The sequence below is a fragment of the Halichoeres trimaculatus genome, unplaced genomic scaffold (assembly GCF_033239565.1).
Source record: "Halichoeres trimaculatus isolate MK-OKI-2021-1 unplaced genomic scaffold, fHalTri1.1 fHalTri1_scaffold_9, whole genome shotgun sequence".
Lineage (NCBI taxonomy): Eukaryota > Metazoa > Chordata > Actinopteri > Labriformes > Labridae > Halichoeres > Halichoeres trimaculatus.
This window is the reverse complement of record NW_027437188.1, coordinates 14,732,918-14,752,692: the sequence shown is the minus strand read 5'-3', so window position 1 is coordinate 14,752,692 and position 19,775 is coordinate 14,732,918. Positions and strand designations below refer to the sequence as shown.

General features: G+C 39.1%; 2 protein-coding genes across 2 annotated transcripts in view; one reads left to right on the top strand and one right to left on the bottom strand.

Annotated features, from left to right (window-relative positions):
• Positions 1-18,061, bottom strand: part of LOC141797348 (uncharacterized) — a 41,216-nt gene extending 23,155 nt beyond the window's left edge. Inside the window, exon 1 of the mRNA XM_074678653.1 lies at positions 17,843-18,061. The gene's annotated coding sequence lies outside the window, so the exon portion shown is untranslated. The remainder of the gene's footprint in view (positions 1-17,842) is intronic.
• Positions 3,634-11,414, top strand: LOC141798218 (prolactin-releasing peptide receptor). Its single transcript, XM_074680050.1, has 4 exons — positions 3,634-3,848; positions 8,301-8,779; positions 9,394-9,791; positions 10,487-11,414. The coding sequence occupies exons 2-4, from the start codon at positions 8,317-8,319 to the stop codon at positions 10,706-10,708; spliced, it is 1,083 nt and encodes a 360-aa protein (XP_074536151.1). The 5' UTR covers positions 3,634-3,848; positions 8,301-8,316; the 3' UTR covers positions 10,709-11,414.
• Positions 18,062-19,775: the final 1,714 nt, after the last annotated feature.

The window sequence follows — 19,775 nt, the reverse complement described above, 5'->3', positions numbered from 1 at the left end:
TTTTACCTTACTTTTAGTTTAATTTTTTCCTTGTTATTTTTTGTTTTAGCTTTGTGAAAAAAAATCAAAGTCTCAGTCTATCGATGGCAGCTGTCACACAGCTACAGCGTGCACACCTGTTAGTAAAGACAGCTGGCTTCACCAGCAGGTAAAGTCAGCACAGCACTGAACCAATTACGTTCCAACATTAGACTAATGTTGTGTTTGCAGACAAACTCAAATGTTGTTGGAAAATGGTGTTCCACATGAAAATGCTAATAGGGACTGAGTTGTACCTAATTTAGATAAAAGTGTCTGCCTTGTTGTGTTATGCAGGAAGAACCTTTTGACACCCTTCATGGTGCCTTCACGAATGTGTCAGTTACCCATGCTGGACAGACACACCTCTCTTCCACCACTGCTGCTGATTTAATGCTGTTTTTTGATAACAAGCCTAATGGTTCCTCATTAGCCTGTGGTATGCAACTCATTATTTCCAAACACAAAATTTCTAGACTTCTGTTCAGGGTGTACCCCGCCTTAAAATAGCGTCACCAGGCTTCAAGCTTCAGGCCGATATATACTGCATAAACACTGGATGGTTTTCAACTTATCTAAGTGCAAGTATTTTATGTTAATTATTTTATGACAAGTATTTTATTTTGCTAGGCGATGCCCTGTTGGCTATGGCTGCCTTTTGCAGCAGCTTTCTCTTCTTTGTCTGTTTCTTGTAATTTTTTGTCTCTTTTTCTTAATCTTTGTATTTGAAGTGGATCATTACTTTTTATGGCTCATTTATTGATCATGCACACCAAACTTTTTGTGGCTTCAGTGATATTTTTACTTCTTTTTTCCCCTGTTTGTCTGGAGATCCCACATTTAACAATTGCTGCATGGTTTACATGTGAAATCAGCTGTTAGCAGCCGATGGCATGTCAATGCTAACTGGTGTAAGGCCTGAAGGTGAGGAGAAGGAGGTGAGGACGACGTGCTGGTTCTCAGGTGTGAGCTCAGAAGTGACGACATGGACCTGACCTTCCATCCATCGTTATTGGGAACATGAGATCTATCTCCAATAAGATAGACAAGCTAGCTGTGCTAACCCAGCAACAGAGGGAATACCAGAGGGCAGAGTAGCATTACGCTATTCACAGACATGGCTAACAGAGCTAACATCAGACACCAACGCTACATTGGAAGAGCTTCACCTGCTGTGAGCAGACAGGATCCAGGAGACAGAGATGGAGCATGACTGAAGAAGCTCAGTCCTGGACCCTGTGGAGGTGGAGGCTGGCTGAACTGGAGAATGATGGACAAGCTGTCATCATCTATTTTCTTATGGACCTTTTTGCACTTTCTATACACTTTGTTACTTTTGTTTTCTTGATTGCTGCTGTGACTTCAATTTTGTTGTACTTGTTACAACGACAATAAAGTTCTGTTCTATTTCTTTTCTAAAAATACTTCTGAAGTTATTGTGGCATACTTGTCATTGTCTGCATGGCAGTAAATACGTGGTACTATACTGGGTTTGAGGTCAGGTTACAGTGTCATAATTTTCTCTTTGTCTATTGGACAATTTTTCCATTCATGTTTTGTACATGTGGTTTCTAAAATAACACTAAAATGTGAGGATAGCCAAGGTGCCACTGGTGGAGCAGTTTAAGCATGTGCCCCATATTCAGGATGTATGGTTCTTATTGCAGCGATGATGGTTTAACTCCCAGCAACAGCCATTTGGTGCATGTCTTCCCCCCTTTTGCTCCCCACATTGAACATCTCTATTTTGCTGTTGTATCCAGGTAAATGCCCCAGAAAAAAGGAAAAGTACACAAGTCGAGTAGAAAATCGACTTGTGTTTCTGTCCACCTGAGAAATATAAACCTGATCAACCCTATTTTTTGCTCTGTGTTACTCTACCAACCCCTGAGGGAAATATCAGGCTCACTGGCCACCAAATCCTTTGTTATTATGTCCCACAGCCAGTCCACAATGCTTTCTGTCTGCTGTATGAGGGCTATACAGATAGTTGCACCTTAGTTCCTTTTGCAGCAAGAAATAACATTAAGACTGCTAAAAGTCAACCAAAACAGTAAAAGACAAATGAACTCATAAGCATCTTTGAGCTGGGACGAGTAATTTGTCTTGTAGAAGGAAAGTGAACATGGATCATTTTAACACATTATGCCAGCGTAGAAACAAATACATTAAAACTAGCTGACAAACACATTTACACGCCCCATGCATGCTAATTGAGACATACACATATATCAATAAACATGTACCAGGCAGATCAATAATGGCCGTGACACTAATTAAGTTATAGATTCAGATTTAGAGCACAGTATCTGGATGCTAAAAGCTCACCTATGCGTCAGCAGAGAATGGACAGATCTATGATTACTATTCATCGCAGAGATCCGTGATAAGCTGAGAATATCATGCATAAATAAATACACCAAAAATGCAGCAAGGGGCTGGCAAAGAAAAAATAATGGTTTGTGGGAAAAATAGTTTACATTAGCAGAATCACACCTGTATTTTTGTGAGAATGATAGTATGTCTTTCCCTGTTCCATTTAATGATACGAGCTGTGACTGAACATCTCTCTTCTTTAACAACACGCTAGCTTTTATGTTAGCTAGGAGCTGAATTGGACCTATTCAACACCCAGTTTTCCCCATGTACAAAAAAAGTCCTGCTGGTTAGAAAAATAGCGACCCATATCAAACGCTTTCACCAGTCTGTGCCTTCTCACTTTGCTACTTTTCTTCTGATTGCTCAGTTGCTCTTATGGGTTTGCTGGGATATTGTGTCCTATTGAACGGTCTATCTAGTATCGAATTGGTCCCCCTATTGACGTGATGTGAAATGGTTGGAAAAAGCCTGTAGAAATCTGCACAGTCTTCTGAGCATAAGTGTCAGATCTTTCTCACAAACCTCAACAATTGTGATAAGGAGCTGCTTTTACTGGAAAGAAATGAAGGGAATAGCCGAGACGAGAAAAAAGCAATCTGACTTGATTTGATGCAGCCTTCATTGTGGCTGCTGTTGGAGTGTCAGTGGGGGATCCCTGCTGCTGGTGGTGGTGGTGGGTAGGAAGCTGGGGTTGGGGGCTTGCTTGACAACCATAATAACAAGGATCTATTGATGGAAATGTGACATGCAAACCCTGCATTACGTGCAGGCTCACTGCAACATGCAACATGTGAGTATGCTCTTAAATAGTCAGACATAGAAATGCAAAATAAAAATAAAAACAATAGCACATTGATGGTTGTTGGACAGGTAGAGGCAGCAATCAGTTTTATGCTAATTATTTTCCCCAGCTCTCAACCTGAAGACCAAAAAGAAAATGTGATTATGTCTTTTTCTCACACTGCTGCTCTTTCTCTACCTCATTTACCTTCAGTTTGTAAGCAATCAAAGCTGGCATGAGCAAATACGCAAAAAAGGATAGCTTGTTTTTTTTTTTATGTTCGGAGCGTTTTATGTAAGGAAAGTGCCCTGGTGTGGGAATTTGGATGCAGACAAAATGTAGGAGAAAAGGTTGGATGGAGGTAAGTTTATGAGAAGAGGAGAAAGAAAGGTTTCCTGGGTCTCTTTTCTCTCCCTCTCTTCCTCTCTCTGCCCGTCACTCTGTCTCAGAGCGGAGTGAGGCAACACCTTCTCCATGCCTCTGAGCACTGTGGGCTTCTGTCTGAGCTGCAGGGAAGCATCTCTTTGAAGATATTGAGGACTGGTAACCAGAAAGAAAATCAGAGTCACAATTAAAAGGTGACAAAAAAAGGAGGAAATAAGCTTATTTACTGAACTGAGACACTGCGCGCCGATTTTCTCTATCAGCTCCAAATCCAACATCTCCTCAGGTAAGATACTTGATCTTGCTGATCTTATTGATAGACACCAATGTTTTGAGACATTATTATTAAAGAGAGCACAAACATTTCCCATAAATCTTGGCTTAATGATTTTTTTTTTTTGTGTGTGTGTTTGATTTAACTTGGAGATGTAATTTTATGCTTGGTGTACTTTGCATTACGGTCTGATTAGCAGTTTTAACATCAGTCCAATACAGATTTTTTGTTTGCTTGTTTTATTCATTTGTATCTATTTATTTTCTCTGATCTTAAAAAATTAAGTTCTAAACACCAAGCAGTCTGGGCAGATAAGAAAAGAGAAAAAATGTGCCTGAGTTAAACACCATAATAATAATAATAATAATAATAATAATAATAATAATAATAATAATAATAATAATAATAATAATAATAATAATTTTTAGCAAAATCTTACAGTTTTGAAGGAGCAAGACCCTTTAAGGCAGGGATACTTAAGCAATTTGCGCATGAATAAATAAATGTGGCAATGTCCAAACTTCTAACATTGCTGTTATTAACAGTGTTTATGGTTTTAGCTGCATTGAAGTAATCTGGCAATTTCAAGCAGTATTCTGTTGCCATTACAAGGATTTTAGAACAAAATCTTTTTCCATTTTTTCCCTCATAGAGATGGTTAACCCAGCAGGTCCTTAAGCTGTTTTTACATCTGTGCCCGGTAAAAAATCATTACTTCACACTCTGAGTCTAGCCTTTAAAAAACTAACCTTGTGCCACACTGTGAACAAGCATGGATTTTATATCCAAAGGCATTTTTGTGGATGACTGTGGTATGTTGAATAAGATCATGTTGTCCCTGGTGTCATTTTTGGTGCTGAAAATGAACAGAGCTGGGTAATGTACTCCTGACCATATGACATATGCCTGCGCAGTTTTAATATCAGAAATTCAAAATAACCTTTTCAGAAAAACTACACACTGATTAGTGAATTTTACATTTTGAAACATGTTCTATGATTAATCTTTTTGTGCATCCTATGAAGAAGCTATAATAGGATGCCTTGTGAAAAACATACAGGTAATACATTGTGACAAGCAGAAACGTGTGACACGGACACTGAATGTCTTCAGGAAGCATGACCAAAAAGATTTATACTGAAATGTTCAAAACAATAAAAAGCACATTTTGTTTCAAGCATGACTTTACCCTCTCCCATTTAGAAAAGCACAACCTGCTTAAAGTATGAGGAAATCAAAGTATAACACCTACAATAGAATTATAGTCTCTCTATTACGAGTGATGTAATCTCAGTATAAAAAAAATAATAAATATTTTCCTGGTACTCCGAGCATCTATGGCACTGAGCATTTGAGCTCATCATGTCAGCATGAATGAATAGCAGAGGGGAGGGGCGATCTGTCAGAAACAGAGATAAAGGCTAAACAGCAGGGCACCGGTAAGCCTGGCTGTTCTCACAATCAAAACCTGAAGAAAAACAAGACTACGTACTAAAAAAAAATGCCCCAAAACAGAAACTGATAATGTGCAAAGAAAACAAAAAAATTGTCCTTGGAAGGAAACACTGAGAGATGACAGATACTGAATCGGAGATATAAAAGCTAACCTGAAGGTCTTAAGTGGTGGCTTTCTATTTGCTGTATTTGTCTAAATGCGTACATTGCGTACGGTTGGTGTTCCTTCTCAGACGCCATGCTTTTAGAGAGAGTTTGACCTCTCTTAATGAAAGGGTCATGTAGAGATAATAAAATTTAGCCTGGAGCAGATCATTAAACTCACAGATCAGAAAGCCACTTCACTGTGATGGTGAATCCAGTCATTATTTCAGTCAGACTTTAATTTGACTTCAGTTAATATAAAACATCTCAGCAGTAGCGATGGTAGATGTCCTTTTCCTTAAAGTGATTCTGAAAAAAAACAACCCCACAAAATCAGGGCACTAAACTCAATTTTTTCTGTCTTCAAACTGCTGAACTCCCTGAAATTATCATGATGTGCGAGGCTGTGTAAGAGATGAGCTGGTTATACTCTCAGCTCATATAATGAGGTCCATCATTAAATTGTCAGAGTAGAAATGCAAAGAATGAACTTTGACCTCATTCAGGTTACATATTAGTTCACCCTCTGCCTTCAGCTGTCTACAGATACCTCAGCAGCCTCACAATGAAGGGAAATGTGTGGTTTATTTCAATTCCCGAGTTAGGAAATATCAGTGAAGTCAGTCATGAGAGCAAAATAAAGTGGATGTAAAAAAAGATTAAAAAACAGAATAGACATAGTATAGGATGAGGGGGGGGGGGCAGAGAGAAATTGAGAGAGTCATCAGGGGTCCTCATTGTTGCTGTTTTGCATTTTTAAGGGTTCTCAATTCTCATCACGCCTTGCAAATTAGGAACTGGATGGTTTCCACAGAGGCCATGGCAACAGCGTTACCAGGGAAGGGTGGGTTTCTTCAGGCTGTCAGATAATGTGGACAGTGCAAGACCAGATGGGATCAGGGGCCATAATCCAGCTGTCCATTAAAGACACCTGCATGTTAAATAAAAAGTCAAACACACACTGCAGTCTGCCACCATCTGTGAGCAGCATTAACAGTTTTGGGACAGGACATGAAGATGTAACAAAGCTTGGTGTGAAGCACAAATCAAATCACTGGAGAGGATCCATCTGCTAAAGGTATTTAAAACTTTCTGAATCATTTATTTGAATTGCAGTGGGTTGAAAAAATCCTGTTAGCTGCCACCACTTTGGATAAGAGATACTTTAATTTGATATACAACCGAGCATGAAATAACCTCGGTGACGGTTATGCAGCTGCTCCACTGGGTCTTCAATTTGTTTTAAAGATCATATTCATATTTCCAGACAATAATAAAAACTGTGTGTAAGATTGATTGTTTCACCATCCTACTTTTAACTTTTATGTTAAGTTATTTTTTGGACATTGTTGCCTTGACTGGATACAAAAGCAGGAGGAAAAAGGGGAAGATGTGCAGCCAATAGGAGTTTGCCCATCACTGCTGTAAGAAGAACTATATATTTCCCCATGACCAGTTTTAAAATTGACTCATAAACTTTTTAACCCATGCTTCTGAATTTTCCAAAAGAAAAAAAAAGCCATAAAGTGACCCTCTGGATGTTTTCTCATCCAGAACACAGAGGGAGGCTGACTCTTTCTGCCGATAAAAAGCCATGCCACCTTCTGAGTCTTTGCTCTCAGCACCCTGACAAGCTGTGAGGCTGGACCTGTGTATCTGGCTTTTAGTATTCAGCTGTGGTGTAATAATAGATCAATAAATAATGACAATCAGAGGTTGGTCGAGCCTTTCTAATCAGGGAACAGAAAATCAAAAGTCAAAATCGTGACTCTCTTGACCCCTTAGTACATTTGCAGTTTTTGACCCTCAATGCCAAAAATAAATGAATGAATGAATGAATAAATGAATGAATGAATGAATAACAGCTCTGTAAACAGAACTAAAGTCTACTTCTATTCCTTGGCCTAAAGAAATCCAGATCAATTTTATTTTAACCCACAATTACCTGAATTGATATACAAATATTTGTATGTTTGTTTTTTGCATTTTCACAGATGGTACATTGATTGAAAATAAATAAATTATATATATATATATATATATATATATATATATATATATATATATATATATATATATATATATATATATATATATATATATATATATATATATATATATATATATATATATATATATATATATATGTATGTATATATATATATATATATATATATATATATATATATATATATATATATATATATATATACAATTATATAAATTCAAACAAAAAAACCAACTCCAACTCCAACTTTAGTCTGACTTTTTGAGTTGCAATCGAAGAAAATGAAATGAAAAGGTTATCACTGCCTCAAAATATAATAGATCTCATAGTTTGAAGATCTGCCAGAAACTTTTTATTTGATTACAAAACTATGCTCAAACAAACCGCAACTGAATGTTTTTAAACCTCAAAAGTGCTGAAAGCCAATTCTGTATGTATTTATTCAAACGCTCTAAATCAGTAAATAGCAAACCAATGAAGGCAGAAACATAGGTTGTTATTCACTGGGCACCTTCCAGTAACAACATTGGTCTCCCCCTCCCCAAACTGGTAAATAGAAATTTGATTTCCTTCTGTGGCTGTGCAGTCTCTAAATTATTAAATATTTATTAAGTTGTAGCTTAAAGAGACGATGAAACCTGTTTATCCTGGTGTTGAACACAAATGGGCTAATTTGCAAAAAACATGACGAAACAAAAGCCTTTTCTTGTGTCACATGTAGAATTAAAAGTAAACCCGGTGCAGGCTTCACAAATTAGTCATTACAGTCCCAAACCCAACATGTAAAGTTAATTACTTTCTTGTGATTCTGCAACACTTGTGGTATTTTTGACAATCAATCTCCCTCTTATTTAAAGGTCGGCCTCCAGAAAAATGGATTTCTTCATCACTGAGGACTTAACCGTGATCAGTAACATCAGTAATGAAATGGGGCACAATGGATTAAAAAGCAGCGAAAGCCCTGGACTCAACCACAGTGATCCTCTGGACATGTTTGTGGGCATGGAGCTCCTCCTGCGGTTCAAACCTCTCTTCCTGCCTCTTTACAGCCTCATAGTGGTTGTGGCTGGTGTTGGAAACTCCTTCCTTTTGGCTTGCATCTTGGCTGACAAGAAACTTCACAATGCCACCAATTTTTTCATTGGAAACTTGGCTGCTGGAGATCTGCTGATGTGTTTGAGCTGCGTCCCACTGACTGTGTCGTACGCCTTCGACAGCCATGGCTGGGCTTTTGGGAGACCGCTTTGCCACCTTGTTCCTTTGCTGCAATGTGCGACAGTGTTTGCATCGGTGCTTTCGCTCACTGCCATTGCTGTTGACCGCTACATTGTTGTGGGTGAGGAAATTTGTAACTTTCATTGACTAGTCAGCACTTAACATGGTTGAATTTGTTATGTATGTATGTAGCATTAATGTGTTTTTGACAATGTAACGTTTATGCACTGATGGAGTTTTTGACTCTGATGCTTTTTGCAGCACATGTTCTCATTTATGGTAATCAATAGAACTCAATTGAGCTGTTACACCTGAACTCATGCAACCCCTGAAAAATCTGGGTACACCAGCATGGCTGGGCTAAAATAAACAGACTGGTCCAGTCTCCACAGTGCTGCTTAAATAGTCAAAGTGAGGTTATACTGGGTGTGGCCTTGAGGTTAAGGTGTGCGCCCCATGAGGTTAGCACATGGGGCTCGGGTTTGAATCCAACCTTCTGCCTCTTTCCCGCACATCACTCCTCACTCTCTTGTTTCTGGTTTCCACAGTCCTATTCTTTTGATGAAAAGTCATAAGAAAGCCTGAAAAAGTAGCTTAACTAAAACAGTAGCACAGTTATAGTTTCAAACATGTTAAAATACTGAAATCATTCTGAACATGGTAACTTAAGTGTGTGAACAAAAGGGCTTTGACTCTCTGAACTAAAACTAAACTGTTTCCTCCTTTATGTTTCAGCTCACCCCATAAGGCGCAGGATCTCTGTGTGGGGTTGTGGTGCAGTGACTGTTGGTATCTGGCTTTTATCTCTAGCCCTGGCGGCGCCTCCATCTTTCTATACACGGTATTTGGACCTGCGTCCGAGTGGCATTGACCTTGTTGTGTGTGAGGAATTCTGGCCAAGTAATGGCAACCTGCGGCTTCTCTACTCCTGTTTCATTCTCATAGCTTCCTATATGATTCCTCTACTTTCTGTCAGCTTATCTTACTGTGCTATTACCATTAGCCTCAAGCGCTATTCAGTGCCTGGGGAGCCATCAAATAGCCAGCAGCGCTGGAGCCAGAGAAGGAAGAGGACCTTCTCTCTGCTGGTGGCCTCAGTGCTGGCCTTTGCCCTTTGTTGGCTGCCCCTGCAGGTGAGGCTTCAAAGAAACAATAGGCTCTAACTGCTAGATTATTCTCCTCACCTACACTTAAACACATTCTTTGAATTTTAAAAGCTCCTTATTTGATTAAAGTAAAATCTGAGCCCACCTAGAAGCACAGGTGTGTCAGAGGAGGGCATAAGCCTAAATTTGTCCACAAGACCAATGAAAGGTTCATACATATCAGACATAATTATGTCTGATGAAGGTCACTCTGACCAAAATGTTTTGTGAAAAAAGCTCCTCATTTAAAATAAATACTTTCAAAGAAGATAAGTTTTAAATATGTAGTGATCTGATTGCAAATCATAAACTTTGCTACAGCAGAGTGGTAAAAATAGATTGAAGCACTGACAGCCCTTAAAATGCTTTAATTTTACGCATCATTTGTTACAGCAGCTCTTTACCAGGTAATTTTATCTAGAAAAAAGAAGCCCATTATGTACATAATGAGCCATGCACAAACAAATAAGGATTTTACATTTTTTATAAGGATGCCGCATTAATGGCAGAAGACAGCAGAAGATTTACTTTGCTGTAGGAATTTTAGAAAACCATTTTGTGCACTCAAGACACAAGTCACACATGGCTGAAGCCTGACATTTCACAACTCAGTGTCAATAAGTGTCTCATGCAAATTGCAGATTTATTGCAACTTAATGCAAACTTCTCCATGTCTCTCTAAGGTGCTGAACCTGTTGCTGGATCTGGACCCAGAGTTTCACATCATAGGGAAGCGCTACGTTAATGTCATACAAGTCTGCTGTCACATGGTGGCCATGAGCTCTGCCTGTTACAACCCTTTCATCTATGCCTCCCTGCACAGCAAAGTCCGCATGCATCTAAAAGGCTACCTGTGTCCCTGTCAAAGCACGGGGATCGTGCAGGGATCGACCACCAGGACCTGATCTGTGACCGTGAGTGCTCTGCACGCAGAGTCTTGTCAGACTCACAATCTACAACACCTCCATCCCCAACATCCACGCTCATGTCAGGGGTCTCCAGGAGAACAAATGAGAGCTGTCTGGCATTATTTCAAAGTAAACTTTTGCATGTTTTCCCAACATTTTTCTCTTCAAAACATTAAGTACTTTCTTGTTTTACATATTGTATCTGTAACACGTCTAAGGAAATAGGTCCAGATCCCACTGCAGTGCCAGTGGAATAATGTTGAAAAATATTCAGCACTGCTTGTGATGTTCCCCTTGGTTGGTCAGGTTGCTGGCAAAAAGACATCAAGCACATACTGCAGCCATAAAAGGTTCAGCTATGGCACAAGCAGACTCTCCAAACCAGAACTGTGTGGCAGATGAATCCCAGACGCTAAGACGAGGGCAGGTATCTGATTTTGAAGTCCTGGTTTCACTAAGAAGTAAACATATTAAATTGTGACAATAAGATGATCTCTTGTGTAATTTTGATTTGCGTCTGCTCTGCTTTTAGCTGTCACTCTTTCTGCACATCACTTACATTGTATTTGCTTTAAATGTTGAATATGAACACATTCTCTTCTACCTTCAGAGTGATTCATTGTGTGTCTTCTTTTGCCTTTGTGCACCTATCCTGCACACAGACAATTCATTTGTGTTGAAACAGATCGATACAGCTCCGAGGATTAAACTTTCATCTTTCAATTCACTGTCAAACCTCAGTTTGTGAATTATAGCTATTGACAAATTCATGGAGATGTTACCTGATAAACAAAGTGTTGATGTTTTGCCTCTGTCTGGAAAACAAGATCTACACAATGATCAACTTAATATGCAGAGCATGAACAATAAAGTCATGCTTAAACAACACTGTGCTGTTGTTTGGTTTCCATTATAAATGATTAAAGCTCTTTGTTTTGTCAAAGCCAGGGTATCATGTTAACATCTGGACATGGCTGCTCATACACGGCCTGCTATAGTGCTGCCTAATGTGATTTAAATTACATTCAAACATTAATTGAAACTTGGTTATTCAGTGTTTTTCAGCTTTTATTGTAATTGCTCTTTATGCAAAAAGGCTTTATACAGTCTGTAAACAATGCATTAGTTCAGCATATACATCACAGTGCAGGGTGCAAATTCAATCAACAAAGCCAATCAGTCAGTTCAAAAAGCGCAAACATCATTTGTAAGCATCAGTTAGGAACAAAAAACAACCTTGTAGCTCTAATGCAAGCTGCTAAGTCACAGCTCCTGTCAGGGCTGCTCTTAATGCAAACTGTCACCTCTAAACAATCAGATTACTCTGCCGTCTGTTTCTCTGAATGGCAATAGATTGACTTGATTTTTCATCCGAGTTAACCCTAAGACAACAGCTGTTTGACTTCGATTTTTTTTCGTCCAACATTTTGGTGAAAGGGTGTGCTGAGTGGGCCTTGGTTTTAAGGACAAGATGAATTAGGTAAAAGGTCATAGCAATCCATGGGGTGATTGGGATTTTTTAGGTTCCATATGAATAAAGCTGTTGAGCTGTGCATCACTGTGTAGTACTGTGCAGTAGGTTAAGGGTAACACTGGCAGAAAGGCCTGTTAGTAAGGAAGCATAATATCGTTACGCTGACAGTGTAATGTTACAATGTGATACTGTAATATCACATTATATTACTTTTATTGTTAAACCTAAATTGTTGATTTGATTAAATTGTACTTCATGCATGGGTTAAAACAGAGGGAGATTCTGCTTTAAAACACTGTAGGTGATGTAACTGTATCATCAGCCAACTGAGCTGACGTTCGTTTTCACAGGCCGTTTGGAAAACAGTCTCAGTCTTTTTACAAGCAGGACAGAAAGAGACAGACAACAAATCAGGCTTTTGGTATCACGTACACCCCAGTGTCAGAAAATGTACACAGACATACATGTTTGACAGGAGCTGTACTGTCAGCAACCCTTTCCAGCTTCTTTTCCTGAGTAAGCCAGCAGCAATCTGTCCATACACAGCCAAACACAGCCCATAGAATGATGCAGGTTTAATTACAAATTAAGAAAATAGTAAAGAGTAAATGGACCAGTACTTATATAGCACTTTTCCTTGTCTTCCCAACCACTTAAAGTTCTTTACACTGCTGGTTTCCTTCACCCATCCACACCACATTCTCATCCTGATCGTGGTAGAGAGACACTCTATGGAAGAACCCATCAGTTTTTATCTAATCCACATACCCCGCATCCCATTTTATCTATGCCACCACTGTCTAACAGTAGGAGCAATTTGGGGTTCAGCGTCTTGCTCAAGGACACTTTGGCATGTGACTGCAGGAGCTGGGATTGAACCTTGAACCTTCTGATTGAGAGATGACAACTCTACATCTAAGCCACAGTCACCCTTTAAGTGAGCAACTTTGGTTTAGTTATATTTTTACAAAGTAGTCTCCATGTTCATCCCTTTTTCCTGAATAACACAAAGTGTTTCACTTGATTGTGCACTGAAAATCAAGTACTTCAAGTACTGCTAGGACAAGGTTAAGCATTAATGTTTTTTTTAATTCTTTACCCAGTATAGTTATATAACTCTGCTGTTTTAACTTAATCCAGAGTAATACCTATTTTTAGAACCATCAAAGCTCTTACAGGTGGAGGAGGAGGAGTCTGGCTTGGCCTCCAGACAAACTTTACTTTGAGCACAGCTACATTTTATGGTTAAGCTAAGTAAGAAGAGGTATATGACATACATGGCTTTAAAGGAGTATTCTCTAAGTGCAACACTAAAATGACAAAATGGAAATATGGAAAATTGGGTAAGTCCCCAAACATTATAACATAAGAATAAGATAACTTGAGTCTGAGTGTACCTGAGCACCTAAATGTGAGTAACAGAAAGATGATACTAAAACTGGGTCTGAAGATAACCACAGTGTGCACAAGTGCATCTGCACAACAGAATAAGACACCACAAAACCTCTATGTTTATCTTCTTTGAGTAGCTGTGTATCTGATTCCTGTTGAGTTCCTGCCTGTATAAAACATGAGCCCAGAATTTTTAGTTCTTGTGACCTATTTGTCCCCACAACAATTTGATGTCCTAAATCTTCAACAGGGGGTCCGTGGAGTTACTGCGAAAGGAGACATCTTTATGAGCAAACAAAAAGAGTCAACAGTTGATACCAGCATATTTCATAGATAAACACACAGGGATTTCTTTTTATATGTATATATAAATGTAAATTTATTTGTACATGAATATTTATTGAAGGTTGAAACACTGTTCAATATAAAGCAATCAAGCCCTACACCAGTACAAACTTCACACTCGGTACATATAGGTGGTGCACTGATATTTCTTTAGCAGTTGAGTAATTGTTGGGCCAGTGCATTGGATTACACTTACATTGCATGGTGGGGTGATGATTTATTGTAAAAGTTGTCATTTAATTTAAAAATAAAACAACAAAAATAAACAAAACTTTACATAAGAGATACAAGATACAAGTGGCTAAAATGAGATTCCTCCGCAGGGTGTGTGGGCTCAGCCTTAGAGATGGGGTTCGGAGCTTGGACATCCAGGAGAGGCTCAAAGTAGAGCTGTTGTTATTCCTCCGCATCCAGAGGAGCAGATAAGGTGGTTCAGGCATCTGGTTAGGATGCCTCCTGGACGCCTCCCTGAGGAGGTGTTTGGGGCATGACCAACTGGGAGGAGACCCCAGGGCAGACCCAGGTAGAGTCATTGTATCTATCAACTGGCCTTTGGAACACCTTGGTATCCCTGGAGCTGGTGGAAGCGGCCAGAGACAGGGTCTCTCATTGGTCTTCGCTGATGGCACTGCTGCCGCCACGACTTGGACCCGGATAAGCAGTGGAAAATGGAATCGAATGGAAAAAAATGGGATGCCCTTTTAGCCAAAGGATGAAAAAAAAAGTCCTTTATGTATTTCTCTCTGCCTGTCTGTTCTCCATTTGCATGGAAAAGAAAACATGCAGGTCTTGGTGTAACCTGATTGCATTAATGATTAGGTACTGTACGTAAACAGTACATACCACCTAAGACTTCAAAGCATGATAAATTATGTTTCCCGGTGGCAGTCTGTCTCTAGCTTGAGCTATGTAAATTAATGGATTTATTGAATCTGATCAAGATTTTTTGCTGGCTCATTAGAGACACTAAATAAGACAGAGAGCAGATGTAGAACAGCAAATTACAAGGTACATTTCTTACTAATTATAAGTAATTGCTCATTATTAGAGAAGTTCATTAAAAATAATTTTCTTAGAGTGCTTGTTTTGTAAATGTCCGAACACTTCACACTAAAATAACTTCCATTTAGCAACAGCTTGTCTATAAAATTCACTCAGAGTAGCCCTTTGTTATGAGGCATTAAGACAGAAAAGCTAATCGATGAAGCCATATTGATTTCCTCAGGAGGCTGGCTACTCATTGAGTAGGCTCATTAAAAACGGAGTCCAGAGAAAATGGATCTTTAATAATCTTGGTCCTAATGACACAAGACAATAGATATCTGCAGCAGATATGTGTGTTTGACTGTTTGATTATAAAGATACACTGATGCACAACACAGAGACTGTCTGTTCCCCAACATGACCCTTTTTGTCAGCAATAAAAATATTAAAAGTAAAAGTCTTGGAGCTTTGGATGCAGCTGAACCACATGAAGTTAAAGTTAGATGTTGGTTATTAAAAACTAGATCTTTATCTTCCAAAGTTGAACTGATAATGAACAGACTCCTACTCATCTTATTACTCACATTCCTCGACACACAGGATTGAGGGTGGGGCAGCTATCTTTAATATTAGCACGAGACCTAAATCAGGCTATCGCTCTGTTAAAAGTCTTTCCTGTGGTTGTTTAAGCTGCACAACAACTTTGTTTGCTGTCATTTACCAGCCTCCTGGCTTTGAACTTTAATCTGATCAGTTTCTCTCAAACATCGCCCTCCATTCAGATAAAATAGTTTTTGTTGGTGTTTGTTTTTTCCTGTGAGCTGACAGGTTGAGCTCTCATCCTGCAGCAGTGTTTGTTTTAATTGAGATGATGTCAAAAATCAATCAGAAAAAATGGGCTGAAATTATTGAAGCCAGCTTTTGCACATTCATATGGACATTGTCCATGATAGCCTTTCTATTGCTTTCGTGTCAGAACTGGATTCATTGGTTTCACACAGGTTATGAACCAACCTACTCATTGCTTTAACCAAAACCTGAATACCCTGGAAACTGTCAATTTAGGGTTCTTCCTGCAGAATCCTTTTCTGTCAGATCACTTATTAGTAACTTCTAAATTCTCATTATCAGATTTTACTCCAGTTGATAAAAATATCTTTACTAGAAGCCTGTCTGAGCAGTAGCCAATTTAAAGGAAGCCAGCTGCTTTGGGTTCAGAGTTTTTGCTCTACCTTTGTAGAGGGCTCTTATGCTCCCTCTCTGCTTGATCACCTTGCTGATGGGCTCTCTTTAAGCCAATCCCGACTAGATAGCTCCACTTACACAGAGGACTATGAGACAACAGTTCTGCTCCATAGTACGATGCTGAAACTCGTGAGATCAAACAAAGATAGAGAAAATCAGACAGGATATGGTGCTCCACTAAAACAAAGAAGTCCAGTTCACTGTGGAAAAGCAGCTTAGATGGATTGAGAAAGGCCTTGCAACCTGCGCACAGTGCTTATTAAGCATCTCTAAAAGAAGAGGAGAAAAATAATCCCAGATTTCCCTTCAGCACCGTAGCCAGCCTGACAAATAGTCATAGCTCTATTGAGCCATGGACTCCTCCATCGCTTAGCCGTGAGGACTTTATGAGCTTCTTTAATGACAAGAAATTTAAAATTAGAGATAACATTAGTGACCTCTTGAGTTAGTGGCAGCTATAGTGAGACTTAGTAAACCACAGGTTACCAATTAAACAAACTATTTAAATTGACTGTCAATAAACCAAAACAACTTAAGTTCTAGCAATGAGGAAACTACCTACAAAGAAAAACTCATAAAACACCCCAAATCAAATAAAGGGACCAAGGGTCAGGTGGTATATCTAAATAAAAAATAATCACAAACAAAAAGAGTAAACTTTAACAAATTAATCTTAACAAAAAGGGATGCATATGTCCACCTCTCAGTCAGACCATTAAGATGTGACTTAATCATTAATAAAGAGTTGTGTATGCTGTCCATCCTTCAGAATGAGGAGGCCGAACAGCCGGTACAAGCAGATGGCTAGGCAAAGGCTCTAGTCTAGTGGTTCACCAGACAAGCAACAGGGAGAGCAGGAGACTGACAAGACAGCTTCAGAAGCACCACAAAAGTCCGGACAAAAGCAGACTAACAGCCACTCGAAGCTTGGAAACAGAGCAGCAGCGTTCCCAGTCAGCTGAAGGTGATATCACACGCATTGATTGTTCATAGTTAACTCACAAATTGATTGCACAGTTTTTCATTTTTCCAAATGTACCTTAAAGGGATAATTTTCAAGTTTTTAAACTAAACAGCCTGTATTTTTTTTTAGGCAGCACATTACAAACTGATAGAGCTCATGCATCACAATAGACACATTGTCCAACAAGTACTTTGTAGACTGGACAAAAAGATAATTGCCTGGACACTTCACATTAAAGAAATATATCTCAGACAATGTATCTCTCTCCAGCCCATGTGTGCTTGGCCAGCCAGTAGTAGGCTATTTGAGGACGCAGTCACACTGTCAAACCGTACTGTGCCTCAGCACCCTTTAACCCTAAAGCCCAGCTTGCTTGGCTAGTGTCACCGCAAGTATGCTGTGTCTAAGCATGATTCACTTCTCTGCTTTGGCACACTTTAGAAAAGTGTGCTCCGGCGCGGTTCACTCCATGCACGAGCACAAGCACGCGGACAGCGCGTAAGATCCATGACGTATCATCGCCGCGAACGCACCTCTCGACAATCATTTTTAACAATAGCGGGCTGTTGGAGGGCTGTGTTAGACCAAAACGACCTAAACTGAGTCAAAAAGTAAATAAGTTGTAGCAGTGTTGTCTCTGTGTCTCATTGTGCTGACTGATGAGATCGCACTTTGTGTAAACAGACGCTTCACCATGACATAGGCGGCCCATGCGTGTGTGTGATACCTGTTAATGGTCCATAATGGAGTAGTGTGACCGCTGGCCGTTCTCTCCAGCAGAAGAAAGGGGCACAGGGGGCAATCGTGCCTGAGCATGGCATGGTCTGGATGGCCGGTGTGTCATCTGGCAGTGCTTTGGATCTGAATTTCCCGTTCAGAACACCGTCTTCAATCATTTCTGCTTGACAACCACAATGTAGCGTTGGTGCTGCATGGAGTCCTGATTGATTTCCCAACCTACGGGGTGGGCCGAGGGTCACACACAGAACGCATGCGCGTTAATTGCGTGTCAAATAAATTAGTGTTGTTAAGAGAAATTTAAATCAAAGCGTTATTATTGCGTCACTTTTTGACAGTCCTATATATAGGGGTGTGAAACTCAGGTAAGCCACTGGTGTATGGAATATTAATAGGAATTTCTTTATTGCAGTAATATTTTTTAAAGCTATAAAGAGCTACTGCAAAAGTACAAAGTTTAAATCTAGTGAAAATTTATCGGAACAAAGTTTTTTGAATTTCTTAAATTGTTGATTTGATGTCTATATTTTTTTTATTATAATTATTAATTAAGACTTTTCTTAAAAAGCCGACACTCTCAGGCTCTTTAGCCAATTACAGACCAATATCTAACCTCACTTATTTCTAAAATCTTGGAGAAATTTGTCCTGTCAACTCTGTGATGTTTCCTGTAGAAAGTCTTTTTGAGGACCTTTAGTCAGGGTTAAGAGGCAACCACAACACTGAGACTGCACTGCTGAAAGTAACCAACATTCTACTTTGGCTTCACACTGTGGTCTCCCCTCTGTGCTTATGTTAATCTTAGTGTTGCTAAATTTGAGAGGGATAAAAATTTTTGCAGTTCTAATTACACTCACAGTGTTGGGGACATACTAAACAAGTTGCACAACAAGTAGGAAAGGTCAAAGGTCATCAGGAGTTGAGTCAGTGAAAAAGTACAATAGTTTATGGATGTAGGTTGGCCTACCCCCCACCCCAACCATTTGGTTTCAATTGGCACACTAAGGCAAGCTCAAGCAAACAAACAAACAAACAAAGCAAACAAAATAAAGGCCTCATTCTTTTGGACTGTGTTGCAAAAGCAACCAAGCAGCTCTTTGTTAGAGGTGTTTATCAGGGCAGTTTATCTGTAGTGTTGCAAAATTCTGATATTGGATACAGCAACAGTGAAATGTTTCCTCATAACATATTTTAGCTGTTTCCCTCCAACATCCACCTATTAGAGGCTGAAGGGACTATGGCCAGTGAATATACTTTATGCAACAATTACATTTACACTGATGTACATAAGGCAAGTCATTTCAGTTGGATATAAACCAGTTTTCAGGAGACAGGTCCAAGATTAAAAACAGAAGGGCCCAGCAGTATAGGCTTTTAGAGAAAGAGACCTGCTGGTAAAACCTTCTGACAAGCTCAGGTTTCACGCTGCTCATATGCAAAGTACTTAGCCGGGGATGTATTAGTATGCTCTTTAAAGAGCCGATATATAAGTTATGGAAAAATGAATAACACAAAGCAATTAGACCTAATGCTGTCACTTAACTTCAGACCTCCATGTTTCTTACCTCTTTACGTCTGTGTCAGTGTTTATTTCCTCCCACATTTCTAGGGTTGTTCAACAGGCTGATGACTTAAGTATATACACTCTTGACCAGAATCTTAAGACCAGGGAAAATGACAAGAATTTGCATTGGCACTGGTAAGCCAGTTGGAAGAAGAGCATCAAAATGCAAAGAAGAGAAACAATGTCATTTACTTTTTTTTTTTTTTTTTCAAATTTCTTTGCAATGCGTATTTTAGTTGACAAATTATTTAAAAAATATATTTATTTGATGCTAAAAGGTATCACCTTGAACTCCAAATAAACTGTGCAACAAAAAAAAAATTAAGAGTTGGGTTAAGATATAACTTTTATTTCTCTC

Bases quoted from the DNA above. Each gene is read 5' to 3' on its own strand.
- LOC141798218 (XM_074680050.1), top strand. From the start codon at position 8,317: ATGGATTTCTTCATCACTGAGGACTTAACCGTGATCAGTAACATCAGT. The intron at 8,780-9,393 runs GTGAGGAAATTT...TTTATGTTTCAG, and splicing joins TGACCGCTACATTGTTGTGG to CTCACCCCATAAGGCGCAGG. The intron at 9,792-10,486 runs GTGAGGCTTCAA...TGTCTCTCTAAG, and splicing joins TTTGTTGGCTGCCCCTGCAG to GTGCTGAACCTGTTGCTGGA.